The following is a 25,019-nucleotide window of genomic DNA, read 5'->3' on the forward strand; positions in this document are numbered from 1 at the left end:
TCACGGGTGGGGAGTCCGTGAACGCGGAGAGCTGGGGCCTGGTCCCGACCCAGCGCTTCAGGAGGTTGATGTGGTACAGCTGGTCGGCTCTCCTCTTCCCAGGCTGCCGGACCCGGTAGGTGACGGGCCCGACCTTCTCGGCGACCGTGAAGGGACCCTGCCAGGTGGCCAAGAACTTACAGGCGGCGGTCGGGACCAGGACCAAGACATGGTCCCCGCGCTGGAACTCTCTGGGTTGGGCGGCCCGGTCGTAGTGCCTCCGTTGGGCCTGCTGGGCTTTGGCCAGGTGCTCCCGGACGATGGGCATCACGCGGTCGATCCTGTCGCGCATCTGCCGCACGTGTTCGATCGTGGAGCGGTGTACCCCCGGTTGTTGCTCCCAGGCCTCCTTGGCCACGTCGAGCAGTCCGCGGGGTTGCCGGCCGAAGAGGAGCTCAAACGGGGTGAAGCCGGTGGACGCTTGGGGGACTTCCCGGATGCCAAAGAGGACGTAGGGCAGCATCTTGTCCCAGTCCCGCGGGTCTTCGGCGGCCACCCGCCGCAGCATCTGCTTGAGCGTCTGGTTGAACCGCTCGACGAGGCCGTCGGTCTGGGGGTGGTACACCGTTGTGCGGAGCTGTTGGACCTTCAGGAGCCTGCAGAGATCTGCCATCATCCGGGACATGAACGGGGTGCCCTGGTCAGTCAGAATCTGGGCGGGGATGCCCACCCGGCTACACAGAAGGAAGAGCTCCTGGGCGATGGCCTTGGTGGTGGCTTTCCGGAGGGGAATGGCCTCTGGGTAGCGGGTGGCATAGTCCACGATGACGAGGATGTGTTCGAACCCCCGGGCGGACTTCGGCAGCGGTCCCACCAGATCCATTCCGATCCGCTCGAAGGGCACCTCTATGATGGGCAGCGGAATCAGCGGGCTGGGGGGAGGAACTCGTGGCGATGTCCGCTGGCAGGTGGGGCAGGCTTGGCAGAAGCGCTTCACCTCGGCCTCCAGGCCGGGCCAGTGGAAGCGATCTCGGATCCGTTGGATGGTGTTCTGAGCCCCGAGGTGGCCTGCCATGGGGTGTGCGTGGGCGATCTCCATCACTGCCTCGGTCTTGCTGCGGGGCACGACGAGCAGGTTTTTTTCCTCCCCCCTTCGCTGAGCGACACAGTAGAGCAGGCCTTGTTCAATTCTGAAGTGGGGCGTAGGGTGCGGCGCGGGCTGTAGGTCCTTCCCCTCCGCGACCCGTACCTGAGCCCAGCAGTGTTTCAGACGGTCGTCCTCGTGCTGCTCGCGGGCGAACGCCCCGGCCCCCGAGACCTGCTGGAAGAGATCATAGAATAGGTTAGCAGCTTGGGGGGTGGACTCACCGTCTCGGGGGCTGTCGGAAGCCAGCAGCACAGGACGCCGTCTGGGTCTCCGCGCGGTCCGGCGCTTTGGGCGGCTCCCGGGCTGGCTGACAGGCTGAGTGGCGGCGGTGAGGAGACGGTTGAACCCCGGCCAGTCCCTTCCGAGCAATACGGGGACCGGCAGATCCTTGACGATTCCGACTTCAATGGCCCAGGTGCCCGGGGCGGCCTCGATGGACACGCGACGTGCGGGGACTTCTCGGGTATCGCCGTGCACACACAATGGGGACGGAGGTCTTCGAATCTCCTCGCGGCGGCAGGATTGCCGCCTGTACGAGGCTGATGGCGCTGCCGGAGTCCAGGAGAGCCAGGAAGGGACGGCCGTTAATCTTCACCTCCGCCCGGGGCGCGTTCTCTGTGTGCACGGCGCAGCCTGCCAGCCATGCTCGTCCAGGGGATCGCGGGGCTTCGGTGGGCATGGGCTCGTCCGGAGGCCCGGGAACCGCCGGCCTGCCTACTGGTCGCGAGGTACCCTCCGGCGTGCGTCGCTCCTGGACCACCCTTCGGGGAAAAGGCGACGCTCGCTCCCCGACCTCCCGGTGGAAGGTGGCATCCGCCAGCTCAATAGCCTCGACCAGCTCATCCTTGGTGGTGGGCTTCCGCATCCCCATGGCTTGACGGAGGTGGCGCGGGAGCGCGCGCAGGAGGCGGTCAATGACGACGCGCTCCGCTACCTGGATGGCGGTGGAACCCTCGGCCAGCAACCAGTGTTGTGCCAGACGAGAGAGATCCGCGGCTTGGAGTCTGGGTGGGCGCCGTGGGTCATAGGACCAGTCATGGAAGAGTTGTGCAGCGCTGATCGCGGATAGCCCGACACGGCCCAGGATCTCTTTCTTTAACACCGCATACGAAGTGCTTTGCGCAGGGGGAAGCGCGAAGTACGCCCGCTGCGCATCCCCGGTCAACAGCGGGGCGACGATGCGAGCCCACTCATCCTCTGGCCATGCCTCGCGGGTAGCGATGGTCTCAAACATCTCCAGGTATATGGCGACATCGTCGTGCTCAGTCATCCGTGGCATGAGTTGGGTTGCTTGGGCGCGAGGGTCAGGCAGCGGAGCGCGTTGGGCAGCGGCCGCCCGCAGTGTGAGCAGCTCCCGCTCTGTAGTGTCTTGTCGAGAGGCCATATGCTCCATGATTTGCTGCTGGCGGATGCTCACCTCGGTGTCGTCTCTCTTGCGTCCTCGGTGCTCGCGGTGATCTGGATCCGTGCTCAGAGTGAGTGCTGGCCGTCACACGCTGCTCTCTGGAGGGAGAATGGAGACAACAGTTAGCCGAGTCTTCTGGAGACATCTCTCACCTCTTTGGGCAGTGAGTTGCAGCTGTGATGGCTCAGCCTGTGATGAGCGGGTGCAGGTGTTCCCGCCTTGTTTCCAGGGCGACGCTGATGAGCGCTCGGGACACTTGTCACACTATATATATATATATATATATATATATATATATATATATATATATAAATAAAAGAGTAAATGGAAATTACCTGCATGTTTATATTTGACTTTCAGTTATGTTATTCAATTAATAGTCTGTTTGATGCTGGCACAAGTAGAAACAAACTTGTTATTGCACAAGCATTAGCAAAGTTATTGCTCATTGAACAAAGCAACATTTTTCATAATAATAATAACAATAGTTATTCACATCACAACCAAAGCTCTACTCTTCTGCACAATGCGGTCACAGTCAAAACTTCAACATAACAGAAATGATTTAAAATGTCAAACATAAATTAACATTATACATTAAGAGATGTTTGCACACTATTTTTAATAATCACCTTACATTTTTTTGTAAAAATTACAAGACCCATGATTCTTTTTTTTTTTACAGTGTCACTCCTCAACCCTGCATTTTGTTCTAAAATACAGATAATGATCAATTTGAATAAATTAACCCCTCAATGTTGTTTAATTAGTTTTGTTCCAATGTTATTTTAATTTCAAAGTAATAAAATAACACAAAGTTGTTGTAAATGCAGTTATCATTATTCCAAAGCAAAACTCAGTGAGCAACACTGATGCATCTATATTACATCAATTCTCAATAGTTCCTCAAATGTTTTATCATTGAGTCTGCACTGTTCTGCTCTGAAGATCTTTCCTGCAACACTAAAGAGTCTCTCAACAGGTGCAGATCTCAACACTATGGCAAGATGGACATTTTTCTTGAATTTCAATTCTACTTCCTTTAATTCAAATTCGAATTGTAATTCTACATCCTGTTTTTGACATCAATTCAAATTCAATAATTGAATTGGAATTTAGGAGTCAGTCTCAATTCAATTCTGAATTGTGCACAAGCCTGGAATCTACAGGTCCTTCTCAAAAATAGCATATTGTGATAAAGTTCATTATTTTCCATAATGTAATAATAAAAATTAAACTTTCATTACATTTTAGATTCATTGCACACAAACTGTAATATTTCAGGTATTTTATTGTTTTAATACTGATGATTTTGGCATACAGCTCATGAAAACCCAAAATTTGAAAATCTCAAAAAATTTGCATATTTCTTCTGACCAATAAAAGAAGTGTTTTTAATACAAAAAAAGTCAACCTTCAAATAATTATGTTCAGTTATGCACTCAATACCTGGTCGGGAATCCTTTTGCAGAAATGACTGCTTCAATGCGGCGTGGCATGGAGGCAATCAGCCTGTGGCACTGCAGAGGTGTTATGGAGGCCCAGGATGCTTCGATAGCGGCCTTAAGCTCATCCAGTGTGTTGGGTCTTGCGTCTCTCAACTTTCTCTTCACAATATCCCACAGATTCTCTATGGAGTTCAGGTCAGGAGAGTTGGCAGGGCCAATTGAGAACAGTAATACCATGGTCAGTAAACCATTTTACGAAATTTTCATCTCCATAAAGCTTTTCAGCAGATGGAAGCATGAAGTGCTCCAAAATCTCCTGATAGGTAGCTTCATTGACCCTGCCCTTGATAAAACACAGTGGATCAACACCAGCAGCTGACATGGCACCCCAGACCATCACTGACTGTGGGTACTTGACACTGGACTTCAGGCATTTTGGCATTTCCTTCTCCCCAGTCTTCCTCCAGACTCTGGCACCTTGATTTCCAAATGGCATGCAAAATTTGCTTTCATCCGAAAAAAGTACTTTGGACCACTGAGCAACAGTCCAGTTCTGCTTCTCTGTAGCCCAAAAGTGGCTTGACCTGGGGAATGTGGCACCTGTAGCCCATTTCCTGCACACGCCTGTGCACGGTGGCTCTGGATGTTTCTACTCCAGACTCAGACCACTGCTTCCGCAGGTCCCCCAAGGTCTGGAATCGGTCCTTCTCCACAATCTTCCTCAGGGTCCGGTCACCTTCTCGTTGTGCAGCATTTTTTGCCAGACTTTTTCCTTCCCACAGACTTCCCACTGAGGTACCTTGATACAGCACTCTGGGAACAGCCTATTCGTTCAGAAATTTCTTTTTGTGTCTTAAGGCGGGCGTACACTGTGCGAATTCGGACACTCCGAAGATCGTGAGATATTGCAGACGCTACGAGTCATTCAATTTGATCATCGCATCAAATCAGCTGGTACACGTCACGACTGTTTGCACCGCGAGCCGGCCGCAATCACACGAGTTTTCGTGTAACACAGACACCGGAGCTTTCAATGTTGCTGCTAGCGTCAGATACAAAAAATAAAGAAAAATGGTGCGCAAATGATTTGTTGAAAAGCAGAGAACAGTAGTAGTCATTCCTTTTAACCGAAACAAACAGAGGGAGAGAGAAGAGTGCACGTGAGAGAGAGAAAGTGTGTGTGTATATGTGTGTGTGTGTGTGTGTGTGTGTGTGTGTGTGTGTGTGTGTGTGAACGCAGTATGTGGCAGCCACTGGGCTAATAATAGTCATAGATTGAGCGTATGTGACGTGCTTGTGCATGATTTGGCAATAGGGGACAGCCATATGCTGGTAAAAATCGGGCCGACTCCCCGAACTTTTTAAACATGTTTAAAAATGATCGTAAGGTCGGGAGGTGCTCTTAACGTGCTCGGCTCGTCTCGTATTTCCTCTCACACGGTGCGAGCCGCGACCATACGAGCATCCACGATGTCTACGCGATTTCTCTCGAGAGAAAAAAATCGTCTGCGAGTTCGTACGACAGCAAAAATCACACCGTGTACGCCCGCCTTTACCCTCTCGCTTGAGGGTGTCAACGATGGCCTTCTGGACAGCAGTTAGGTCGGCAGTCTTACCCATGTTTGCGGTTTTGAGTAATGAACCAGGCTGGGAGTTTTTAAAAGCCTCAGGAATCTTTTGCAGGTGTTTAGAGTTAATTAGTTGATTCAGATGATTAGGTTAATAGCTCGTTTAGAGAACCTTTTCATGATATGCTAATTTTTTTAGATAGGAATTTTGGGTTTTCATGAGCTGTATACCAAAATCATCAGTATTAAAACAATAAAAGACCTGACATATTTCAGTTGGAGTGCAATGAATCTAAAATATATGAAAGTTTAATTTTTATCATTACATTATGAAAAATAGTGAATTTTATCACAATATGCAAATTTTTTGAGAAGGACCTGTAGTCTATAACCCCTTTCTCTAAGAGACATAATTTCCAGTCTTATAACCAGGGCCACCCAAGAATGCACAGTTGTGGGAAAATACCGCTAGAAGAAGTTGGACTTGTGGAATTCGATGGTGTAGATGTAGGGTATAATATGTAACCCTTATCTGCGAGACCTCTGGCAAGCGTTGGCACACGGCCCATTGCTCTGCTAGGATTGCTAACCACTCTGTTTTTGGCACCTGCTGTACTGTGGCACCAATACGTGTCCTAACTGCAGAAAACTCTGCTGTCTGCAGAAACAGGAAGCACACGGTGCTAAAGCTTTCATAAGGTGATCTACCTGTATAGAGCCCCAAAGCACAAGAGTGGCAGAAACCTCTAATACAGAGAACTGCTCGGCTGCCAGGTTGGGCTGGCCCCTCAGCATTGATGGATTTGAATACTGTCATAAAAAGGGCATGACCCTAAAGCTTTCTCCTGAACTCCGAAGGCTATGAATCGCGGAGTATCTGAGATGGTGCTTGTCGATGGGGCCCAACCTTAAACTGCCTGCAGTGCTCTTATTAGCGGAACAGTTAAAAAGGAGCCAGAAGGCCATAATGAAAGAGGTGAAAATCTTGCATGGTTCATCCAATTTTCTAATGGAGGGCCTGGCCTCTGAGGACGAGCAAAAGATTCAGAAACTGTGCTTGGGGCCTAAGAACAAAAGGCCTTGGCCGTCAAGCTACCACCTGCATTGTCTCACACAAACTAGTGAGTGAGTCCTAGAACCTTAGTCTCAGCGAGGGGGTTCCATAGTGGATGGTTCACCTCACGGGAGTGCTGAAGAGAGAATAAGCACGAACAAGCCGGAGGTGGTACTTCCTGGGAAGAGTTAACAAACACGGCAGACTCTTTTGAGCACTTTAGTCAGACTTTCAATATACTTCGTCATAGAAATCTAACAATTAAGACTTTTCTTTGATGCCATTGACAGTAAGTCAAAGATGGCACTCTACTGACACATCTTCGCCATGGGCCTGCCTACTGTACAGGTAGTATTGCTTGATAGCTCTCAGCGCTAAGTAGTAGCCCATCTGAGCTCTTAAACAGCCATGAGGCAACATGTAAAGCGCTTTGGATGGCCATGGGTCTGTTAAAAGTGCTATATAAGTGCAGTCCATTTACCATTTAATATATCTGTCTGCTCACTCTTCATGTGCAGTGGCTGGCAGACTCATCCCAAGCGTCCATCTCACCATGTGCCTCGGCAGCCGCAGAAATGGAGAGGCGGGGGTAATTGAGCAGCCTTCTTAAATCATAATGAAAAAGGGGCAATGCCAAAGAAATCAAATCACCAGCTTATTGAGTAACATAAGCCACATTCGTCATGGATGAATAAAACATTGTCGTCACTGTCACGGTTTCAGACACGACTGAGAGAGAGAGAGGTATAACGTTACCTGTAGGGTAGGGTACAATATATCACCGGTACCTATTAGAGGTTGAACGACTTACATTTTTTTTAAGTTGCCATTTTTGTGATGAAAGTCGAGTCGACGCCGACTAGTCGCTGATGACGTCATTAATGAACAAATAAGCCTGAACCTTGAGCTTAGACGCGAATACTGGTCTTCTTTTGCACAGGACAGCTATGGCATATAACAGCACTGCCTATAAGGTTATTGGTCCTCCTACATAACAGCTTTTTTATCAGTTATTTTGTCTTATGGTCGTTATATTTCTCACAGATTTCTGCTCGTTCTGAATAAGATACAAATAAAGTAGCACAATAAAGATTACATGTATATGAATGCATTAATAAGTGATTGTGTGTGAATTAATTCTACCTGGCAGCGTCTCTCTATACATATAGTGAAGCTGAGTTTTAGTTATGAAGAAATAAATGCTAGAACATTTCAGTTTCTAAGCTATTTTATTGATAAATCACAGAACAGTGTTGACAATACATTTTTGCGCTACTGAATAGTTGTGTGAGGCGCGCGCGATCTTTGCGTGATCAGACTATGTGTGTGTGTTGCAATGAAGCACGCAGTTTAGCGCGATGATTAACTTATGTGTACAATAAGCGTGCATTCTCCTGATCAATTTTGAGCATACAGATGGTAATCAAAATGTCTTGTGGAGAGCTCTTTATGTATGCATTTATTTGTCATTTTTATCTGTTCAAAACAGAGCCTGCGTGTCAGGAAATTGTTTATCCGTTTGCATCATTTATAGGCCAGTCAACGTCAAGCTTAAAGCGTCATGACAAAGGATTAAGGTCAACCCCTAGTACCTAACCGCTACGTGCAGAGTTTGAGTTGGTGTTGGTGCCAACAAACATGCTTTCGTGGCACTTGTTACATATCACACTGTACTGTAATTCTCCCACAGAATGGATAGAAGTTATGGATAGAAGGGGTAAAGCAATGGTTGGAAGTGCGGCACAATCTCACAATAAAATAACAATAAATACATTTGCTACTTAACAGATGTGTTTTATTAACGCCTACACCTACCCCGACCCCGACCCTAAACATACCCTTACAATAATGCAAATACGGTAATTAAATGACGCAATATTGATGTGTGCATGCCCAGTGCCCGTAGTTGTATCCCTTAACTCTTTCACCGTGCTGGACGTAATGTGATATATATATAGTGAATACGGATTGGCTGTAAACATGAAAACGGATGATTGTTGTTTTCAGATTGATCCACTTTGGGACCCGGTTTCAAAAAATTGCTTCCAAAACGCCAGATCCGTGTGAACGAAATGTTGATATTTTATACGTATACATCTAAACGCGTCTCCGTGTGGACGGGGCAGTGTTTTCAAACACATCATGTTTATTACAGGTTTCAGACATTTAAATACACATAAGTATGCATTTAAATGTCTGAAATAAAGACATGAACATCTTGGATGAGATGGGGGTGAGTAAATTATAAGGAAATTTTCATTTTGGGGTGAACTAATCTGTTAATCATATTTGATTGATGGACATCGCACTGTGTTCAATGTATTTTTTTTTATTTTTTGGGGGGTTTTGTTTTTTTTCCTGAGCAAAGTTCAGTTTGCTATCAAGTTGGAATTGTAAACTACTCGTGTATAATTTGAGTGTTTCAATTTGTGTTGGAATAAAAGTGTTTCCATCACAAATGTGTGTATGTCATTGATTGAAATCATGTTTAGTATATGCAGAGATGTTGTAATATTGACTGAAATCATGTATGATAATTATATGTAGTTTATATGTATATTACATAAACTTGAAGAGCTAACACCATTTCCCTATTAAAAAAATATGAAATCTGTATGAAAAGCATATAAACAAATGACAAAATGTAAATAAATCCTATATGATTTTAATTTGACTAGCATATGAGTCAGTATAAGAACTTTATATGATTTGTATATGAATATCGGGTGTTTTCTATACTAATACCATATACCATTGCATACTGTTTACATGTAAACTCATAAGATTTTTGCAGTATTCATACATGACCCAAAAATCCCCTACAAGTTTTTTTTTTGTTAATACTCCTGGTTTTTACCCATTTATTCCCCAAACGTTACATATTGTTCCCTTATACTTACACATACATACTTTATAGGCACACTATAATTAGCAAAAGTTACGCTGTAAATTTGACTTACACTGATTATGGGCTGTAATCTAAAGTGTTACCCTAGAAACTTCATCACATCTGAAAAAAATACATTAAATAGTAAAGTACTAATCTATTATTTACTTCAATTCACTTATTTCAAATATACATAAAAAAGTACTTAGTGCACCTTCAAGGCAGGTAAACAAGTGAAGTTGACCTCTCCTAACCTGCGCAGACTTGCAAAGTCCTGTTTTTTATAATAATCGAGTAATAGCATAGTCCTCTCCCTGCATCTGCGTCCATCCACCTCAAAGTTCTCGTCCTGTAGGGTAGCAGTAATAATTTCACCCACCCTTGCCCAGATCCGACCTGACTCTTTAGAAGTGAAGGGGTTCTGTGCTATCACCTCACGTAGAAGCAGGATGTCATGACGTGCTGAAAATCGCACCTGACGTTTACGAGGATTAGAAGAAGGTCCTGCAAGAGAGAAACCTGCATATGGACAAAAAGATGTGAGAGACTTAAAGGGTTAGTTCACCAAAGATTTTTAATTGGCCCATAATTTACTCACCCTCAAACCATCCTAGGTGACATTCTTCTTTTAGACTAATAAAATCAGAGTTATATTAAACACGTCCTGGCACTTCCAAGCTTTATAGTTGCAGTGACTGCTGCTCTGTTAGTCCATAAAATATCCATATTTAAAACTTTATAAAGTAAATTATCTAGCTTCCAGCGAATCCGCTTCCATAATAAACTTACGGAAAAGGTGTAGCGCCCGTGGCACCTCTCACAGTTCAAAATACTTACGCTACGTCAGACGAGCATAACTGGTGTTAAAAGTCGTCAGGTGTAGGTAAGTATAGTAAGTATTTTGAACTGTGAATTTAAAATGTGGATATTTTTCTTACACAGACGCATTGATTCGCTTCAGAAGGCCTTAAATAAACCCCCAAGGCCTTGTGGAGCAGTCTTATGATGGATATAGGTGCACCTTTATGCAGTGTTGGGCAGTAGCGAGCTACAAGTAGTGACGCTACTAGCTTACCTACATTTTTCAGTAGCTTGTCAGTAGCTCAGTTACTTTTAAAACAGTGTAGCTTTTCCAGTAGCGGAGTAGCACGGCCAAAAGCGACATTCCGTTTTTGGGTTCTGAATTCTGAAACCAAAACTCATCAGGCTACTTGCCTCACAGACATGAGATATAACAAAATATGTTTATCAGCTGAAAGGCAGAATACAAATGTTTTTATTAACATCTCGGTTACGTATGTAACCCTCGTTCCCTGAAGGAGGGAACGGAGACGTACGTCAGAACTGAACCGACGAATTGGGATCTGAACTCAGAGACCTATCCACTTCGAGTGTAAAAAAACGAGCCAATCAGAGATTGGCATGTGATCCGCACATTCCACGCTCCGCCCCGCAGCGCGGGTATAAATAGGGAGTGGAATGGCAGATCAATGCTTTTTTCAACTGAGGAGCCGAATACGTGACTGGGCTCCTAGCTGAAGCACAGCACCTGGCGACGGGGCGTACGTCTCCGTTCCCTCCTTCAGGGAACGAGGGTTACATACGTAACCGAGACGTTCCCTTTCAGTCGGTCACGTTCGACGTACGTCAGAACTGAACCGACGAATTGGGATCCCTTTGGAAAACGCCAGGATGCTGGCCCTTCCAGCGTCCTGCTTGAGCGCACTGGACCGTCTAGTATGGTACGGAAGTCAGGGCTCCAAGCAGGGAGGTCAGTCACTGCTGTTTCTGCAAGACCCATTTAGAGTGACCATAGACCGCTGGGAAGCGTGCTCTCTCGGAAGAGGTACGCTGCAGGGCCACGTCCTTCAGGGAAGGAGTGGTGGTGGAATACACATAATGACTAACCTGTCAGGGTAGTGCAACATGTGGCAGTCTCTGGGGTGGTTCCAACCTAATTGTAGGGGGGAAAGAACACGCCCAGAGACGACAGAGCAGGCTCTGTCAAGGGAAAGACACGGGGCTAGCCCGAAGGGTAGCAGGTACCGTGGACGAATACACATATGGGGTTACCGTGAGGGAACCGCTACATATGGAACCCAGCCTACAACCACGTTCCACAAGCATACGGGTGCAGGCCTAGCGTCAGACGGTCCGCAACATCTGACACCGCATGGGGTGACGGAGGAGCTCGACAGGGTTAGCCGGTTTCCCGGGGAACACAACTGGAGACAATAGACGCACGTATCTGGCCCAGAGGGCGGGAGTGGCGTTGCAAGCCGACACTTAGAACGGGCACTTAGCGCTCCTGGCCACCAGGGGCGAGGATGCGGGAAGATACCGGCTCTACACGGAGGCTATAAAATCTAGCGAACGTGTTAGGTGTCGCCCAGCCCGCAGCTCTACAAATGTCTGTCAGCGAGGCGCCTTGAGCCAGCGCCCAGGAGGATACTACACTCCTAGTGGAGTGGGCTTGCAACCCGAACGGGCAAGGCACGTCTTGGGACTGGTAAGCCAAGACTATAGCATCCACTATCCAGTGGGCTAACCTCTGTTTGGAGACAGCCTTTCCCTTCTGCTGGCCTCCGTAACAGACGAAGAGTTGCTCTGAGGTCCGAAAGCTTTGGGTCCGGTCAATGTAAGCGCGAAGAGCGCGGACCGGACACAACAAAGCCAGGGCTGGGTATGCCTCCTCCGAAGGCAGCGCTTGCAGGTTCACCACCTGGTCCCGGAAGGGAGTGGTAGGAACCTTGGCACGTATCCGGGCCTGGGTCTCAGGATAACGTGAGAGTTACCAGGCCCGAACTCTAGGCACGATTCGCTGACCGAAAGTGCGTGCAGGTCCCCTACCCTCTTGATAGAGGCCAATGCAGTCAGGAGCACTGTCTTCATTGACAAGATCTTAAGCTCAATTGACTCCAAAGGCTCGAAGGGAGGGCTCTGAAGTGCTCTGAGCACTAGAGCTAAGTCCCAAGAGGGTATCGAGGATGGACGAGGAGGATTAAGTCTCCTCGCACCTCTGAGGAACCTGACGATTAGGTCGTGCTTTCCTACGGACTTACCTTCAACTGCGTCGTGGTACGCCGCTATTGCGGCGACGTACACTTTGAGGGTGGAGGGAGACAGCCTTCGCTCCAACCCGTCTTGCAGGAAGGAAAGCACGACACCAATCGAACACCTTCGGGGGTCTTCCCGGCGGGAAGAGCACCACTCAACGAACAGGTTCCACTTCAGTACATAGAGGCGCCTCGTAGAGGGAAGCTGAAGAGATGGTATCTACGACTGCTTGTGGTAGTCCAACTAGAACCTCCGCGTCCCGTCCAGGGACCAGACATGAAGATTCCAGAGGTCTGGACGCGGGTGCCATAGAGTGCCCCGTCCCTGAGAATGAAGGTCCTTCCTCAGGGGAATGGGCCAAGGAGGGGCTGTCGCGAGGAGAGTAAGTTCTGGGAACCAGGTCCGGTTGGGCCAATACGGCGCAACTAGCAAGACCTGCTCCTAGTCCTCCCTGACTTTGCACAGTGTCTGTGCAAGAAGGCTCACTGGGGGAAACGCATACTTGCGTAGGTCCCGGGGCCAGCTGTGCACCAGTGCATCTGTGCCGAGGGTACCCCCGGTCAGGGAATAGTACCACTAGCAATGGGTCGAGTCCGGAGAGGCAAACATGTCTACCTGTGCGGCTCCGAACTGGTCCCATATCAGCTGGACCGCCTGGGGGTGGAGTCGCCACTCGCCCGGAGGTGCTGGCTTCCGAGAAAGCTCGTCGGCTGTCTGGTTGAGCGCACCAGGGACATGAATGGCCCGAAGCGACCTCAGCTGCTTCTGACTCCACAGGAGCAGGTGGCGGGCGAGTTGGAACATGCGACGGGAGCGTAGACCACCCTGACGGTTGATGTATGCAACGGCCGCCATGCTGTCCGTACGGACCAGTACATGCTTGCCACGTAGCAGCCCCTTGAGGCGGCGTAGTGCCAAGTGTACTGCAAGCAACTCAGGGCAATTGATATGCCAATGCAACTGCGGTTCCGTCCACAGACCCGCAACTGCATGCCCGTTGTACGTGGCCCCCCAGCCCGTGGATGAGGCATCCGTGAACAGCACAGCATGCCTGGACACTTGTTCTAAGGGCACCCCGGCCCGGAGAAACGTTGTGTCTGACCAAGGACTGAACGTTTGGCGGCAGTACGGAGTCACTGGGACCCGGTACTGGCCGCTCCACCACGCCCACCTCGGGACTCGGCCATGAAGCCAGTGTTGGAGCGGTCTCATATGAAGCAATCCGAGCGGCGTGACCGCGGCTGCAGATGCCATATGCCCCAGGAGCCTCTGAAAAAGTTTCAGTGGGACCGCTGTTCTGCCTTTGAACATATTCAAGCAGTTCAACACGGACCTGACTCGCTCCTCCGTGAGCCCGAAGGCCCAACAGGCTGAGGTGAATGAGCACCATGTCCCTGTGTTCGCACAACTGCTCCCGAGACTGGGCGAGAATGAGCCAGTCGTCGAGATAGTTGAGAATGCGAACGCCGCGTTCTCAGAGTGGAACAATGGCTGCCTCCGCGATCTTCGTAAAGACGCGGGGCGACAGGGACAGCCCGAAGGGCAGGACCTTGTACTAGTATGCCCTTCCCTCGAACGCAAAGCGTAGAAACGGTCTGTGTCGAGGGAGAATGGAGACATGGAAGTACGCGTCCTTCAGGTCGATCGCTGCGAACCAATCCTGGGGACGGATGCATTGAAAAATGCGTTTCTTCGTCAACATCCGGAACGGGAGCTTGTGCAGGACCCGATTCAGGACGCGCAGGTCCAGGATTGGCCGTAGCCCACCCCCTTTCTTGGGCACGATGAAGTAGGGACTGTAGAACCCTGTCTTCATCTCGACTGGAGGAACCGGCTCGATCGCGTCCTTCGCCAGTAGGACCTCGATCTCTCACCGCAAGACTTGGGCATCGCTGCTTCGCACTGAGGTGAAGAGGATGCCCTTGTACTTGGGTGGCCGGCGCGCGAACTGAATCGCGTAGCCGAGTCTGATGGTACGGATGAGCCAACGGGACGGTCGAGGGAGCTGTAGCCAAGCTCCCCGGGACCGTACCAGCGGGATCAACGGCACCACAGACATGCCTGGGGTGGGGCAGCGCAACGGAGTACTCTGGCTCGACTCGGGAGGCCCGGAGGCGGCCCGGAGTGTCGCGCGAGCACTCCTGGTGCGGGCAGGGAGCGGGTGAGAAGGCCCGGAGGCGTCCTCGGAGCCGTTCGGCTGCTCGCTGCCCGGAGGCAGAGAGGTGGGATGCTCAGACCCGACTCGGGAGGCCCGTGGCACCCCGGAGTGTTGTCTGAGTATTCCCGGGAGGGGCAGAGAGTGGGTGAGAAGGCCCGGGGGCATCCTCGAAGCCCACTCTGCTGCCCTCTGGCGAGGGGAGGGGAGGGAGGAAGAGACAAAGCCCGGAGGCGTTGTGAACTGCCACCCTGACCCTCTTTGGGCCCAGGGGGATAGGAAACTGCTCTTTTTGTTAAAATGTGGGTACCGCCGAGCTCCGGAGAGCTGGCGGCAGATGTAGAGTACCAGACGGGGCCCCCCGGTCCTCCTCCAGGGGGTGGGGGAGGGATGCGGACATCATCTCCCGAAGAGCAGCTCCTGTCCTCCCTGGGCTGCCTGTCTCAAGGCCGCTTCCCCTTGCGCTTGCCGGCAGGCTTAGCGGCCTGGACAGGTTGGGCGCCACCCTTGCGCCCGGCACCCTGCTTGGCCGGTGGAGGCAGCTGCTTTGGCTTGGCAGGGGCGGAGGCAGACGCGGGGGGACGCCCTCGGCGACGAGCAGGTGGGGGAGCTGTGGCCGGCGACTGGGTGGAGGCAGCAGCGGGTCGCCGGGGCAGGATGTTTCTAAAAGCCTCCGTCTGCTTCTGGGCCACCGAGAACTGCTGGGCAAAGTCCTCGATGGCGTCGCAGAAGAGGCCGGCCCGACAGATAGGGGCGTTCAGGAATCGCACCTTGTCCGCATCACGCAGGTGGCGTTCCTGGACCACCAGCATGGCCATCGCCCGACCCAGGGAGCGTGCAGTGACTTTCGTCGCTCAGAAAGCGAGGTCCGTCGCCGCACGCAGTTCCTGCATAACACCCTGGTCGGAACTTCCCTCGTGCAATTCCATGAGCGCTTTGGCCTGGTAGACCTGCAGGAGCGCCATGGCATGCAATGCCGATGTGGCTTCTCCACAGGCTGTGTAAGCTTTGCCGGTTAGCCTGGACGAGAACTTACACGCCCGGGAGGGGAGACGCGGGGCACCACGCCAGTCCGCAGCGGTCTTGGGACACAGGTGCATCGCCACCGACCGCTCGACTGGAGGGATTCCCACGTAACCCTTCACCCCACCGCCATCGAGGGAAGTGAGGACGGAGGAGTCCGTCGATCGCACGCGAGCGCTATACGGTGCTGCCTACGACTTCGAGATCTCCTGATGCACTTCCGGGAAGAAAGGCACCGGGGCGGGGCGCTGAGAACCAGCACGGGCCGTCCCGAGAAACCAATCATCCAACCGTGAAGGTTCGGGACACGGTGGAGGGTTCCACTCGAGCCCTACGCTTGCGGCGGCCCGGGAAAGCATAGCCGTAAGCTCTGGGTCAGACTCGGGCAACGCTGTCACACCCGAAGGGGGCAGCGCAGCCTCATCCTCATCCTCAGAGCCCATTAGCTCGTCCCCCGATGCTGCGACCGACATCCTGTCTTCCGCCGGAGCCCCGAAGGAAACGGCTGGCACTCCGCGCGAGAGGTCAGCACGCTCTTCCGGGAACTCCACCGGCACAGTGGAGGGGGGAGGGGCCCGAGGAGCCATTTGACCCGTCGGGTTAGCCCTGACCGTCACCCTCAGGTCCCCACCCAAGTCATCAGCCAGAGTAGCAGCCCTCTGCTTGGGCGCAGAAGGACCGCTAGACCGGGGGATGCGCGAGGGTGCTCCACCTGCTTTGAGGTATTGGAGTCTGGACCTAAGCACTGCGATGGTCATGTTCCCGCAGTGGGAACATGACTCATTCACGAACGCAGCCTCAGTGTGCTGAACGCCCAAACACATGAGACAACGAACGTGACCGTCAAGCGGGGTCAGAAAGCGACCGCACCCAGAAACACACGGTTTGAATGACATCTTGAAAAAGACGCAGGGTCAAACCGTGTTGCTCTTTTAGGATGGAAACTGCTCTTTTAGATTGTGCTGAAGCACTCAGGGAGATGACCGCGGTCAGCACGCAGTCCACAGTGCAAGCCTGCGTGTGACACTCAAAAGGAAACGCCCAGCGAACCAACAACAAAAAGCTCTTTTGTGAGTGGTGCTTGAATGCAAACGATTGCAACAAGGTCGGTCTCTCGCTGAAGCACCGTTACACCCGCACTGGCAGTTCCTTCCTCTCTCTCGAAAGACTCGAAATTAAACACTCTTCGTGGCAACAGCAATGTACTGTTCGGCTCCGAAGTTGAAAGCATTGATCTGCCATTCCACTTCCTATTTATACCCGCGCTGCGGGGGAGGAGCGTGGAATGTGCGGATCACATGCCAATCTCCGATTGGCTCGTTTTTATACACTCGAAGTGGATAGGTCTCTGAGTTCAGATCCCAATTCGTCGGTTCAGTTCTGAGGTACGTCGAATGTGACCGACTGAAAGGGAACTTAGACATTATATAACAGTTTCAGGTTATGTTTTAGTGTCGGTAACATTTCTCACATTGTCCCACACAAACTTAGTAATCGTCCCACTTTTGTTTTGGTTGATGGTGGTAAACCTAATCCTGACTCCTGAATATTTCTTTTAAGTTGCATACATTATGTTCTTGCACTGATGTTAAATTTTTAGCCATGTTGCACTTTGAAAGTTTGAGATCTAGGCTATATATAGATTATTGTGTGTATTGGATAGTTTACACAATCAAATGATTCTGACAGTTTTTGCCTTTGAAATGACTGGGGGAAAAGTATCTCAATCAACCGGAATTCGCACTATACTCTTTGAAATCAATTCAATTGCATTATGTTGCTTGAAACCCCAAATAGTATAACATTATTCATTAATTATTCAAAGTTATTTGTCATTGTAAAAAAATAATAAAAAATAGTTTCAATGTAGCTAGCTACTTTTTGACCGTAACTTGTAGTGTAGCTAACTACTTTTTCTTGAATGTAAATGAAACTACTTTAACTTACAAGTAGCTTGTAAAGCTACAGTTTCAGAGTAGCTTTCCCAACACTGCTTTTATGGACTTCAAAAACACAGCAACAGTCACTGCCATTATAAAGCTGGAAAGAGCCAGGACATCACAACTCATAACAAGAATGTCATACACACTTAGGATGGCTTTAGGGTGAGTAAATCATGGAATAACCATGATTACTTACTTTAACCCTTCAAAGTTAAATCTGGGTACTTAATTTTTAAACATTTAGATGCATATGTATCTGTGAAAATTCTTTCATATACTGTATCAGCAGTAATATACCTTTGTAACATTGCTATTATAGTGTAATAAATAATAAAATAATTACAATTGTGTGTAAATCCATACACGTTTCTTTCCTTATGGTGCGTACAAGTCAAGTCAAAAAGACTGCACATGAACATCACAAAGTCGCCAGTACAAGTGGGAAGCTTAGGATTTTTTGCTGCCTTCACACGCTTTTGTAATGACGAGTTTCCTGGTTAAAAATTTGACTTGAAATTCTTTTTCAAATTGTTCGCGAGTTTGGTGTGCTATAAATTTTAAACATGGTGGAGGGAAAAGCGATTGCTGCTGTGACTGGTAGTTTATGCACAAAAGCTACATTGTTTGTCTTGTAATTAAAGTAATGCATATTTACACATATGAATATCATTTTACAACTAAAATAGCCTTTATTTGACTGAAATTCCAGAATTGTCTGCAAGTTATTTAAAGTTATGCTGTGAATGTTTGTCGTCAATTAATGGGCCACTAAACATAATTTAGGCTTTAATAATATTTTCCCCAAAATAGGCAAAAATAAGCCTGGTGTCCTCCATGATTCCTGTTCGTTCCGACAACAAATCTCTTGAATGCAACAAGCCTCTAATCAAGACTTAAGAAGTGGGAAGAAGGAATTTCCGATAGCACATAAAAGCAGCAATTCTTTAAACCCTGATCTTTAAGAGTTGGGGTGTGTCAGTGAGAAACGTATGGAAGCTTGTGTAGCAATATTCAATTTGCAATGCAATATGCAAAATGGCAATGCAATATGTAAAATGGCAATGCATTTCAGTATTTAAAATGTACATTTTCCATACCATGTGTGCAACATTTAAAGCAAAACGATAATTCAAATCGAATAATACAATTTACATTTGCTATTTCCTACACTAGTTTTAACATATAATTTAAACATATATTTTAATGCTTCATAAGTTGCAAAATTAATATGAAAATGTACTACAGAAATTATTACATTTGTTTAAAATGTTCAAGTAAAAATTGTAGCAAAACTATCATTTAAAGGTAGGGCAGGTAAGAATTGGTTAAAAAACTTTTTTTCACAAATTTGTTTAAAGGTTCTTTATGTATCAATACATAATTAAAATGTAAGTACTCTAAAAAAGAAAGTATAAAATGTGAGTGTCTGTAGACCTCTCACGACTGTTTTAAAGACAGCTCATTATTTCCATTCACTCCACCTTCTCCCCGCTGGGCTCTTTCCAAAGCCACGGCCCCAAAATACATGAACGCGCTACGCCAACCGCTCAGCTGGAAGATGCATTATTTACCTGAGACGAGCGGAGTGCATGTAGTGATATCATGTCAGAATCACATGTAATAAAAAAATCTAACTTTATCAGTATGAATATAAACAAATAAGATGTCTTTTAGTGCTCACTATCAAACTAGAATACTGATACTGGTAAATTTCAAAAGTAGTAGCTAAAGCTAACTTAGTTCTAAAAAAAAGTTCCTGGATGCGGTGTACTTGCTTATACACATGCATTTTGTTATCTAAAGTTAAATTTTGCGGAATTCAACACAACAGCGATCAACTTGAACTAAGCATATTGAGTATTTATCATCTCTACTAATGGCTAAGTGTATAATATTGTAACAATGCTAAGTAATGTTATGCTATATTAGGCAGCTACATGTGCTAGTGATACATGCTTCATGAAAACATAAACCAAAAAAATCTATAATCAAAATGAAAGATAACCTGTCCAGCAGGAATACAGCCAGCAATGAGTCATTTTTCAGCCAGTTTAAGTCCCTCAGTTCTCGACATTGTTGGAAAGCCACGTTGATATTTACTCGCGTTTGATTTCTTTGTTTATCCAAAGACTTCTTGTGCATTGCCTTTACATGTAGGCCTACTGTCTTCCTTTTTTCGCATTGTTTGCCTTCGCTGACTGCAAAACCCGGCACCGTGCATTTTGAATGCTTTTCCTTTTCCTAGGGGTGCGCGCATGTGTGGGCAGAACCTGTAGCTAAAGTGTTGGTTGCCATGGTAGCGAGAGAGACAGAGAGACAGTTGCCCAAGCCAATCATTTGCTTCGTCCCGAACGAAAATAATGAGCGAAAAATAATGAGTTTATTGCAGATTAAACAGTCTAGAGTTACTTGATTTTTATACTCTTTTTTTCAGAATACATACATTTAAATTATGTATTGACATATAAAGAAAGTTTAAACAAAAGTGTTTTAGATCATTCTTACCTACCCTACCTTAAAATGATATTTTTCTTAATTGCAAAAATCTTGTGATTGCATTTATCACATGTCGCCATGAATGAAACAAAATTCAATATGGAATTGAAAATGTAATCTGAGCCGATCAAGGTCAAGTTAAAATATTTTTTTAAAGTGAGGACATCAGGCAACAGCAAGCAGCCAGTGGCCAACAGTGAGTTAATTTAACGCTTTAGCCTCTTAAACCAACACTTGACTTGTCTTGCCTATAATGAAATCATACATCATAATGTAATCATCAACACTTCAAGAATGTCACAAAGTTAGTTTAAATGTTTTATCACCACCACAGTAAAAAGGCGTTTTTGACATGTTAAGGTAGTTTGATGGTGCTCGTAACTGCGCTCGCAAATGAAACCGGCTACACAATCTAAAAAAAAGAAAAAGAAATACAGTTCGTCTTACCTTACACTTATCTGCAAAATAAATATAAATCCGATCTTTAATTTCCGTGCTATATGCACATTTAACAAAGATCATGTAACAGTCACGGTCACTGCTAACTGTTAGGACGCACTGATCACAGGAGCACGCAGAGTAACGGCCGAGCTGGGTTTTGATAGCCTAGAAATCTAGACACACCCAAGAGGCAGCAAATCTAATCTGCCACAACTCTCAATACACTTCTGAGCTGTAAAAACCAAACTCTGGTCGGGCCAATCACATCGTGTATAGAGTCGGTAGGAGCGGGGCTTAACATAATGACAGCCGAGTTGCGCTTGCATGCTACTAGTAAACACAGAAGTTGGCGAACGGCAGCCTTTCGAATCAGCTTTGACCGCGACTCTGGAAGACTTGGAGTTAAGTTCTCTGTGAAAAGAACGGCACTGAAGTCATTCTTAAAAAGGGAAGATGTGTTCTGAGTTTTGCCGACCGGATACAGCGAAAGTTTAATCTGTCAACTAGCTCTGCTTCACCTTCGTTGCTCTGGTTGGTTGTAGTGCTATCCCCCGCTTTACCCCGCAGTGGGAACATGAGCTATCCACAAACGCTGCCTCAGCATGCTCTAAGCCCAGGCACGTGATACAGCGTTTGTGACCGTCAGCGGGCATCAGGGAACGATCCCATCCAGAAATGCACGGGTGGAAAGACATCTTGAAAAAGACGTCATGTCACCCGTGTAGCTCTTTTTGTGAGGAAATCTGTTCTTTTAGTGCTGAAGCACCCAGGGATCAACCGCGGCAGAAATACAGGTTTGTAGTGCAGCCTGCATCTACTCTCGCCAAGAAGGAACACGCCCCCCGAACTAACTGTGTGTGTGTGTGTGTGTGTGTAGTGCAATTTTCTCAGTTTTGCAGCAGCTCTCTTCGCTTCCACTTTATACCCGCGCCACGGGGGCTGGGTGCGATATGCAAAGCCCGCACGCCAATGTTCATTGGCCCGTTTTCTATATCTCGAAGCTGATAGGGGCTTCCAGAAGTGATCCCCAATTCGTCGGTCCTTCCGACCTACGTCGAAGTGACCAACTGAAAGGGAACAATAATCATCGGCAGCTTGTGTAAGATTATTTGAGAGTAAAATAATCTGTTGAAAACCACAGCTCACTTCAGCGTGACCACATTCGTGTAAGGTGCACGAGCGCTAGGCGCATTCTCTGCAAAGAACTCACTGGTCTAACAGAACAGTGACTGACAGACACGCATGATCATTTCTGTGTTATTGCTCCTCTTTATCTGGCAGTAAACGCCTCGCTTGAATAGCTTTGCTTTCGCCATGTTTTTTCAGCACCTGGCCTCGGCCCCGCCTTGATGCAGTGACAGAAAGGGCGGGGGCGGAGACTAGATCGGCTCGGATTACATTTTCAAATCCACATTGAATTTTGCTATATATGAAATTACCTTTGTCTCAATAAAACTGAACGAAACTTTTTCAGAAACTATTAAAAATATGCCATTACAAAAGAAGAAAAAAATGAACTGCCGCACAAATTTAACAGGATATTCAGTATGCTTCATTCTTTGTTAAGGTTTTTCAAAGATTAGTTTTCACAAATTGTGGATTGTGAATGCATTGCCAAAGATTTCGCTTGCGTTTCTCAGATTTCATTTGCTCTTTTGACACAAACCTCTCGTGGGGGCGGGCTTAACAGTGATCTACTCTGATTGGATAAAGAGCTTTTGATGGACAGGTCCTCTCTGTCCAGGGCATATTGGAATGATCTTGCGGTGCTTTGTATTAGTTCGTAAAGATGAGCTCTCAGGAGAGAGATGGAGCAGCTGCGGCTTTATCATCATCTTCACCCACTTGTTCTTCAAGGCAGCAATAAGTTTGTGTTATTTAAATAACCAATAATATCGATACGAGTTGTATCCATGTACAGTTTGCAACAGTTTGTTGCGGGTTATTGATATACATTGGTATATGATATACACCTTTTTGAAACATTGAAACATCTTGTTGCACGGATGAACCTAACTAATACAAACAAAACATCTCTGGTTACCTAGAAGAGCATCATTTCATTCGTTTGTTATATAAGAGGCAATCTGGTGCTCGTTGCCGCTGTTATCAGTGCCGTGTGCATGTGCAGTCTACACACAGATGAGCGCTTTAATCGCCTAACACCATTGCAGACTTTCTATTTGTTCCGGTGAAATCATGAAATTAAATGCATTTAAAAAACTGTCCCTGCTCTGGATATACAACCACTGATGATCAGTAGCCTATAGATGCAATAATTAAACACAAGGTTTATATTAGCTAATAAATGAACTATTTAATTGATTTTTGGACATCTTAATGATATCTTAACTGGGAGTGTAAATACAATTAAGAAAAATATAATTTAAATGATAATTTTGCTACAATTTTTGCTTGAACATTTTAAACAAATGTAATTTCTGTAATACATTTTCATTTAGCAACTTATGCATTAAAATATATGTTTAAATTATATGTTAAAACTAGTGTAGGAAATAGCAAACGTAAATTGTATTATTCAATTTGAATTTTCATTTTGCTCCAAATTTTGCACACATAGTATGGAAAATGTACATTTAAATACTGAAATGCATTGCCATTTTACATATTGCATTGCCATTTTGCATATTGCATTGCAAACTAAATATTGCTACAAATAAGCTTCCATAGAAATGTAGCGGAATACTACAAAATGTAGGCTATAACTGTATGTTTGTAAAATGATCTGCCTTTTTTATTTACATCAAAATAAGCAAATTCCCTGGACTAATAAAGTTGTTTAATATAACAAAGTTTACAGTGGCTTCATAAATTAATTAAAAACATTAAAAAGCAAAACACACCTGATACATATTCTTTGTTGATATTTTCTATACGTTAAGTAGAGTTCCAAAACCTTGCTGTAATTAATTTAGAGAAGGTACTTCGACTAAAGTAATTTGAAAGCACCTGCCATTGTAAAGACAACTTACCAAACGATACAATACGAACTTCCCACGAGGACGCCCAATAGTATGACACACTTTTATCGGTAAAGAAACTGTATTGCCTATGCGTAATTCTTTGTGCAAACCATTTCTAGTTGACCATTGTTTTGACTTGCATGTTACTTTTAATAAGACAAATATACTTTTTTTTTTTTTTTTTTTTAAATCATAAATAGCGTCATTCTGGTGCTTTATTGACTACTGACACTCCCAACAGTGCAGGCTTTTACGGCTCGTTCGACGTATGACGTCGCTTAGCAGTGCAATGCAGAAGTAAAGACTATCTTCGCGCTACAGAATCTGAATACAACAGGTTCTAATGATTCTAGATTCAAGAATAGAATCAGTGCATTCTGTTCCATTCAAACACTCAGTAGAATAGATTCTATTGATTCTAGATTCAAGAATACAATCAATAGATTGCATTCTATTCAAAGGTTGTGGGTTTTCATCAGGTCTTACCGCGTTCCATGTCTTCCCGTCTGTATGTGTGTCAGCTGATACGCACAAACTGCTGAGGTCACTGTACACGTCCGCTCACAAGTACAGGTTCCATTCTGACGTGTGCCTCAACTTCTCGAGAAATCTGGCACAACTGGAAGAGAAGGGAATGCAGGTGTACTGTTCATCCTCAAGAGGGCAGAATATGCTCAAATGAAGTGATTATGGTTTAAAAACACCACTTCTAAAACAGACATCAATCTGTGTTATCTATCTATCTATCTATCTATCTATCTATCTATCTATCTATCTATCTATCTATCTATCTATCTATCTATCTATCTATCTATCTATCTATCTATCTATCTATCTATCTAATTTAAAATTCTTTATAAATACATGTGAATTGCAAATCCTAACAGATAACAGAGGAAACTTGAGGAATAGTAATTAGCAAAATAGTAGAAATTAGATATTTTGGAGATAGGCCTATTTATTAGATACATATTTGGGAAATCAAATAGAGTAAATTAACAGAAGCAAAGGGGATGCCTAACACTCAATAGATAGCTTTTTCATAGCCTTCTGGGACCCAGTAATAGATTTTTGTAATGTAGTGGACATTATACTTTAGTGAATTCCTCGGACACCATAAAGGTCACAGTTTGTCCTATAAAGAGCATATTCAGGGCTTTTCCGAGATACCAAATGTTTGGAGATGAACAAATTAAACTTCTCATTGGTCTTTAAAAATGACTGCCATGAAACTGGTGATCAAATTTGAACAACACATTGAACAACAAAAAGCTTATGGAAATATTTTTGTAATTATATCATTTCATTTTCAAATTGTTTGTCATAAATCAACATCCTGTTAGCAAAACATAGCATTGACTTCATGCATGTCCTCTGTGTGGACAACATGACTTAAATCAAGCATTTTGGGAGACAAGTGAATAGGGAAATA

General features: G+C 46.4%; 1 protein-coding gene across 3 annotated transcripts in view; it reads right to left on the reverse strand.

Annotated features, from left to right (window-relative positions):
- si:dkey-45d16.4 (trichohyalin) overlaps positions 1–24,128 on the reverse strand; it is a 42,919-nt gene extending 18,791 nt beyond the window's left edge. The window contains exons 1-3 of one of the 3 annotated variants that reach the window (XM_067459439.1): positions 24,074–24,098; positions 9,922–10,007; positions 9,743–9,837 (exon numbers count right to left, since the gene is read on the reverse strand). In XM_067459439.1, coding sequence (XP_067315540.1) covers positions 9,743–9,837; positions 9,922–10,007; positions 24,074–24,083 — 191 coding nt within the window. In that variant the 5' untranslated portion in view covers positions 24,084–24,098. Of the gene's footprint in view, positions 1–9,742; positions 10,008–24,073 lie in introns of all 3 variants that reach the window. The other 2 variants (XM_067459438.1, XM_067459437.1) reach the window with 2 other exon arrangements.
- Between the last annotated feature and the right edge of the window lie 891 nt (positions 24,129–25,019).

The sequence above is a fragment of the Pseudorasbora parva genome, chromosome 12 (assembly GCF_024679245.1).
Source record: "Pseudorasbora parva isolate DD20220531a chromosome 12, ASM2467924v1, whole genome shotgun sequence".
In the NCBI taxonomy this organism is placed as follows: domain Eukaryota; kingdom Metazoa; phylum Chordata; class Actinopteri; order Cypriniformes; family Gobionidae; genus Pseudorasbora; species Pseudorasbora parva.